We start from the raw sequence: 7,036 nt of genomic DNA on the forward strand, positions 1-7,036 counted from the left end.
GAGAAATTTATTATTTTATTTTATATTAAAAACGGACAGAACTTTTCAGCACTGTTGAGTATCTACTCAATTCATTTAGATATTCAATCGAATATCTAAAGCTATAATTGTACATATATTGCATATTTATATTTGTATAATAAATTGAATAATTGCATATTTATATTTGTATAATAAATTGAATAATTGTATATATTCGTAAAAAGACGTCCGAGATTTATAACCGTACTAAGTTTCAACTAAATCTGTGATTACAACTGCTTGCCTTCTTGTAAGTAATTAGTTACGTTACAAGATGGCGCCATAATGAAATCATACTACTCCCTCGGTATCTCCACACACAAATAAAAAATGAATCTTCGATAATCCTTCATAAAAATCAACGATAATTCAGCAAAATACATAGTTCCGTTAAAAAAATCCACAAATTAAGAGTATCAACAGGTCTACCAATAAATTTCTGTTATGTCAACATATTTATTCAAATTACACCTGACTTATCCACTTCGAATTTCAATCTCTAATCGTCTCTAATAATCTAATACAATTATCTCCAATTATTATTAAAACCGAATAACCGATAGATCCATCCAAAAAATCAAGAAAATTCTTTAGAAAATTCTTTACAAAAAGCTGGACACCTCTATACACCTTAATATCTCTAATTAAAATTTAAATTTAATTCCATCTTGAAATATCCGATGCTATCTGTATTCTATAAATGTAAAACAAAGAAAACGAATCGTGTACCATGATGAGTTTTAATTAGTTATCGCGTTATCTATTAGTAAAATTAAATGTAATCGAATCAAATCTTGCCTATCGATTCGATCTTGACTCCGTCGAACCGTGCCAGAGATTAGGACTCGGCACTGACCTGATCTGCGCATGCGCACCGAGTCGCAACGACTGACGAAACCGACTATAAAACGATATTTGACTTCGAATTTGTCAGTCAGCGTTCTGCATTCCCGTCGAGTACGAAGGGAACCGTTCGGTGGAGGCATTTTTAATATACAATCTTCCTTTTTTAAGGAGAATCGAAAGTTCGCGAGAATGTTTCGTGTTCTCGTGTGCCTCTGCGCCGCGTTAGCGCTGGCTAACGCTGATTTTGTAAGGTAAATATACCATCCTTTAAACGAAGATGATTATTCATTTCCACTTTGATCTTCATATTGCGTTTCGATCCCTGTTTCTCTTTCCTTTGTCTATATACATTCCATCTACTTTCACGTTATTTTTGTTATGTGTTTGTATATTCAGCGTCAACTGCACCTGTATGCGATTAGTGTAACAATGCTTTTGATACGTTGAACAAAGAGTCGTAATATGAGTTGAATACTATCCAGAACTATCATGCGTTGCAAGAACAATGATATCTACTGATTATTGTCAACATTTTCTATTAACGATTTCTTCCATTTGCATTTGCGAACTTTGTTATCAACTTGTGTATTCTTACTTTTTCCTTTGTCTCAAGGATTCCGATGCACAAAATAGACAGCGTCAGGAAGCAGTTCAAGGAGTTCGATACAGAAATGACTCAAACTCGTCTCGTCCAGGGAACCGAACTAGCTCCCGAGCCCCTTTCCAACTACCTCGACGCTCAGTATTACGGCATTATCAATATCGGCACTCCACCTCAGGAATTCAGGGTAGTCTTCGACACGGGTTCCTCGAACCTCTGGGTTCCCTCTAAAAAGTGCCATCTGACCAACATCGCTTGCAGTGAGCATATTCAAAGACTACTTTTAACTATTATAAGATCAATACATCATACGATTCTTTTAACAAGTACCATACAAATTTCTTATTTCAAGAAGCCTGTACTCTACCTATCTTATCAGATTTGATTCAAACAGTTATATATAATTATATTAATATATGCTCGAGAATCTACATCTATACTTTCTATCTACTATCTTCCATCTACGTTATCTTTTATACCTCCCTCTCATTTTCAATGTTTTATCGAGATATACCCTCCTATCTGCTATCTCCGATCTAATTATTCGCTTTCAAGATACTTTACCATTCGATAACCCATTGTATTCCAGTTATCAATTGCAATTCTAGTATTCATTTACAGTTCTCAATTACACCGACACAATCGTACATGATAATTCCTGTGATCTGTTTTTCTTTTTAATTATATTGTTTAAAGTTTCATGCCACCTTGCGATATTTGTAGACACATTTGTAGACACATTTGTAGATACATTTGTAGATATATTTGTAGATATGGGTTTATGTAGGGATTAGCATATAATGTATCGTCTTTAACTTATGGGTTTAATCATCAAAAGTTAGAGTGGTTTTGCAAGAATTTGAAGTCACGAAGTTGTTGTCGAACAGTCCTTGGTTGATTTAATTTTCTTCTTTGTTCTCCATACCTTGTTGCTATAAAATATCATGACTAATAAACATTTAATTATTTTCTCCACAGAGTTGCACCGCAAATACGACAACACCAAGTCGTCCACTTACAAACGCAACGGCACCGACTTCGCCATTCATTACGGCTCCGGCAGTCTCTCCGGCTACTTATCTACGGACACCCTAAGCGTTAGTATCGAGAAAGCTCCATTCGCGTATTCGTTTCAGCCTGAACAATATTCCAGACTTCTCGGATCAGTTTACTTCTCGGTCACGACGCAGATAAGGATATCGAGGGTTTATCGTTTTATTTGTCACGTAATCGGAGTCCTCTTGTCTCCTCCACGCAGACGTGTTCCTCCTGCTTACGGATAACGCGATCGCGTTCATGCTTCGAAAAGGAAACAAAGCCTGTAGTTTAATTACTGTTCGCAGATCGCTGGAATTAATATCGCTGATCAGACGTTCGCGGAAGCCTTGAGCGAGCCCGGAGTGGCCTTCGTGGCTGCGAAATTCGACGGAATCTTGGGAATGGGCTACTCCCAGATCTCCGTAGACGGTGTGATGCCGGTCTTCTACAACATGGTCAAGCAAGGATTGGTACCTCAGCCTGTGTTCAGCTTTTATTTGAATAGGTATAGATTTCTCCTGAATTCATTCATTCAGAAGATGAGATGTCTTAGAAAATAAGTGAATTTCACGATATTGCAAAAACAAGTCCTACTTTAAATTCAACAATTCACTGTTATGTGAACGCAGAGACCCTTCTGCTTCTTTTGGTGGAGAGATGATATTGGGTGGCTCTGATCCTGACCACTACGTAGGCCACTTCACATACGTACCTGTGGACAAGAAAGGCTATTGGCAATTCAGAATGGACAGGTATTATTCTCACACGTTCGATACTTCCATATTCGATTCCAATCCACGTTTAAACATTAACTGATACAAAATTGCAGCCTCCAGGTCGGCGACACCACGGTTTGCAAAGGAGGATGCGAGGCTATCGCAGACACAGGCACCTCTTTGATCGCTGGTCCAGTCGACGAAGTGCGCGCCATTAACGAGAAAATCGGAGCTACTCCGATCCTGGGTGGAGAGGCAATGGTAATTAATAATTGTTAGACAATCTTTATGCAAGATAAAATCTTTGCGAACGTGCCTGCAAAAATTGAACCTAAATAAGAATATATTATAAGAATACATTCTGCAAATGTTATAACATGAACTTTACTTTTCATCTTCTTTATATTCTTGCATATCGCGTGCATTTCTTGAACATTCAAATTTCCTGTAAATGCATAAATATCAATTGTTTACACTCGTGCAAATGTACACAAACTCACCCTTATTTTATATTCGCAGGTCGACTGTAACTTGATTCCCAACTTGCCTACGATTACCTTTACGTTGGGTGGTCACGCTTTCCCATTGACTGGCGACGACTACGTCTTGAAGGTATCACGCTACGCAAACTATGATTACCAGTACATATTTCATATAATTAACAAGCTAAGCTCATTTATATTGTACGCTTTTTCTCCATCAGGTTACGCAATTTGGAAAGACTGTCTGCTTGAGCGGATTCATGGGAATGGACGTTCCTCCACCTCACGGTCCCCTATGGATCTTGGGAGACGTCTTCATCGGCCGTTACTACACCGAATTCGACATGGGAAACAACCGCGTCGGTTTCGCCGTAGCTAAATAGATTAAAAGAAATGCCTTTGAAAAGAGGATACGCGTAATCATTTCATCTTACCTTTAACGTATTGGACGTTATGTATATCTTCTAAGTTTGATAAGATAGCATTTACTTGCCTCTCGCGTGTACAATACTTATAGGAAAACGGAAAAGAGTAACTGGCTTTATCTTTAAACAAAAACGTGTATGCATATGTGTACATATATATATATATATTAAAACTGTAAAGTACATAAAATGGATTCCTCTAAGAACAACGCAATAAACAATTGTTTTTCACATTACACATCTTTGGATTTTTATTCGAGCAGAAATTTCATCGTACTCTGTCTTCATACACCTAATTCTACTAGATACTTCTACTATATAGATAGTAGCATAACAATGGATGCAACGAAACAGCTACACCTTAAATAATTCATATATATATATACATTCATATATGTATATATATATATCCAGCTCATATATATATATATATAGCTCATATATATATATATATATAGCTCATATATATATATATATAGCTCATATATATATTCATATATAGCTCATATATATATATTAAAACCGTAAAGTGCATAAAATGGATTCCTGTAAGAACAACCCAATAAACAATTGTTTTTCACCTTACACATTTTTGGATTTTTATTCGATCAGAAATTTCATCCTTTTTCTTCGTACACCTTATTCTCAAAAAATGCTTATAGATAGTAACATAACAATGGATGGAACAAAACAGCTTCACCTTAAATAATTCGATAAACAAATATGTATAGAGATTTCTTACGTTATTTATTACAGTACTTTCTACAAAACAAAAAAAAACAACCATTATAAAGTAATTTTAATAAAAATATTCGAGTTCCAGTGTTAATATCATCGTATAAATAATGTAAATTATTGCTCGTCTTTTCTCTTGACTGCATGAATTGCATAATTTATCGCAGTCGATGTTACCCAGAACCATTCGTTTTTCAAAGGATTATAGAACATCCCATGAATTAACTTCGTTTTACAACCACCTGCAAAAAAATAATTCTATCAGCTAAACAAAGCAGCAATACTGACAAAAACTATGCTGCTGACAAAACTATGAACCGAACACAGTGACTATGCAGAAGAGTGCAGAAGTAGCATTGTTATTATTAATACAAAATTATTTTACATGTTTCGAGTAACCGTTGAATTTCAGCTGGAGTAATGAATTTATTCCAATCGTGAGTGCCTGTCGGTAGCAATTTTAAAACATGCTCGGCTGCGATGATGCCTCCGAACCAAGAAGGCAACGTTTTGTTCAACGTTGTGAGAAATATCGAACCACCAGGTTTCAGAGTCTCTACGCAACACTATAAGAGAAACCATATCTTTTCGTAAGACTCTGTCCTCTGTCCCACACGAATCTAATGTACCTTTAGAAATAATTCCTTGTCGTTAACGTGCTCCAAAACTTCTGAAGCTACCACAGCATTGTATTTCTGCTTATTATCCTGACAAAAATCCTCGATGACCGTTTCGATGTAATCCAACCTTCCATCTAAACTGGTGTCTAACGTTGCATGTTGCTTTGCAGTCGATATCAACTCTGAAGACGCATCGATTCCAGTTACCTCTGCTCCTATCCTAGCTAGAGGCTCCGCCAACAATCCCCCTCCGCAACCAACATCCAAGATTTTAGTCCCTTGTAAAGGTAGATGCAGAGTATCAGCCGTTACTCCTGTATTCGCTAAACCGTCTCGTACAAATTGCACTCTGAGAGGATTCAATGCATGCAAGGCACGCATTTCGCCATTGGTGTCCCACCATTTGCTACTTAATTTAGAATGATGCTCTATCGTTGCGAGATCTACAGTCGTTCGCTTAGCTGTGGTAGATTTAGCTACTGGATCGGTCTGTTCGGTTGATCTAAAATCATGGATTGTACGTTATAGCTCTTGTTGTTAATGATTTAACGCATTCACTGTCTACTAGCATCTACTAGCCATAGTACATGGGTTACCATGCTCCCGTCTGATCCATAGGTGGGTCAGACGGGAGACGTATCTCTTCCTCGGACATTACTTAACACTGTATTTCTTTCAGATGGTGCATACATAGATCTTCCATCTGCAAAATGGTTGTTTCTCTAACAAATTTCACTTCATGAACAATTAAATAATTATATAAATTTTAAAAAGTAGCCTCGAATTCTTTAAGATGTGTCTCTAAAGACCAGAATGTGGAAAAATCATAGTCGTGAATATTCCTGTTTGCAGATGGAGGGTCGAATAAATAAATAAATAACGTATAGGTTATGTACCTGTTTCGAAAAATGCTTCCTGTGCATACAGATCGAGAAGATAAAAACTTTAGGACTTTCATGATTTATTTTTACCGGGACAATGGGATCATAAAGTAAAGATTTAGCAAATGCAACGTTCTTCTACATTAGGTACATACATATATAGAAACAAATGACACGCTGAACCACGAATAAAATTATCACATATATCGCGTCAGATACAGTCTTTGATTAAACCGATCGAAATCGAACAAGACTAATGCCAATAAACTTATCGCGTTAATCAACGTGCCGATTACATTTTAAGTAGTATGTTTGTTATAGTTCGAAAGTTCTAAATTAATTTCGAGCATGATCTCTTATCGTATATCGACCGCTCCAGATTCACGATTTATATTTGTAATATTTAATTAGATCTCTGTACGAAACAAGCCAAGATGATAAGACAAGCGAGTCGTAAATTTCTTTACGAGAAACCTTGTAACAATTAATTCCGAAGCAAAAATGTTGCATAATCTTTAAAAATTCGTAGCTCTTTTAATAATGAACATTTTGGATTCAAACTTTTTTTCGTTGTAAATCTCACTCAACTCTACGAAAAACATATAGAAAGTTTTTCTCTAAAGCGAAGTCACGATTTTTTAAAAATGAAAGAAAGATCTATCAAAGAATTC

The 7,036-nt window shown here is 36.2% G+C and overlaps 2 protein-coding genes across 2 annotated transcripts; one reads left to right on the forward strand and one right to left on the reverse strand.

The window, feature by feature from the left end:
• The first annotated feature begins 937 nt into the window (after positions 1 to 937).
• Positions 938 to 4,367, forward strand: LOC128881986 (lysosomal aspartic protease). Its single transcript, XM_054133497.1, has 8 exons — positions 938 to 1,118; positions 1,481 to 1,728; positions 2,447 to 2,565; positions 2,812 to 3,011; positions 3,136 to 3,258; positions 3,336 to 3,483; positions 3,742 to 3,834; positions 3,926 to 4,367. Exons 1-8 carry the CDS (start codon positions 1,057 to 1,059, stop codon positions 4,085 to 4,087), a joined length of 1,155 nt encoding a protein of 384 aa, XP_053989472.1. The 5' UTR covers positions 938 to 1,056; the 3' UTR covers positions 4,088 to 4,367.
• Positions 4,368 to 4,855: 488 nt separating this feature from the next.
• LOC128881988 (ubiquinone biosynthesis O-methyltransferase, mitochondrial-like) lies at positions 4,856 to 7,029 on the reverse strand. The gene is made up of 4 exons (XM_054133499.1): positions 6,381 to 7,029; positions 5,494 to 5,986; positions 5,250 to 5,430; positions 4,856 to 5,106 (listed from the first exon to the last, which is right to left on the reverse strand). Exons 1-4 carry the CDS (start codon positions 6,440 to 6,442, stop codon positions 4,982 to 4,984), a joined length of 861 nt encoding a protein of 286 aa, XP_053989474.1. The 5' UTR covers positions 6,443 to 7,029; the 3' UTR covers positions 4,856 to 4,981.
• Between the last annotated feature and the right edge of the window lie 7 nt (positions 7,030 to 7,036).

The sequence above is a fragment of the Hylaeus volcanicus genome, chromosome 9, assembly GCF_026283585.1.
Source record: "Hylaeus volcanicus isolate JK05 chromosome 9, UHH_iyHylVolc1.0_haploid, whole genome shotgun sequence".
In the NCBI taxonomy this organism is placed as follows: Eukaryota; Metazoa; Arthropoda; class Insecta; order Hymenoptera; family Colletidae; genus Hylaeus; species Hylaeus volcanicus.

Bases quoted from the DNA above. Each gene is read 5' to 3' on its own strand.
- LOC128881986 (XM_054133497.1), top strand. From the start codon at position 1,057: ATGTTTCGTGTTCTCGTGTGCCTCTGCGCCGCGTTAGCGCTGGCTAAC. The intron at 1,119-1,480 runs GTAAATATACCA...CTTTGTCTCAAG, and splicing joins GCTAACGCTGATTTTGTAAG to GATTCCGATGCACAAAATAG. The intron at 3,259-3,335 runs GTATTATTCTCA...ACAAAATTGCAG, and splicing joins TGGCAATTCAGAATGGACAG to CCTCCAGGTCGGCGACACCA.
- LOC128881988 (XM_054133499.1), bottom strand. From the start codon at position 6,442: ATGAAAGTCCTAAAGTTTTTATCTTCTCGATCTGTATGCACAGGAAGC. The intron at 5,431-5,493 runs GTACATTAGATT...TTTCTCTTATAG, and splicing joins ACAAGGAATTATTTCTAAAG to TGTTGCGTAGAGACTCTGAA. The intron at 5,107-5,249 runs GTAAAATAATTT...ATTTTTTTGCAG, and splicing joins TCAACGGTTACTCGAAACAT to GTGGTTGTAAAACGAAGTTA.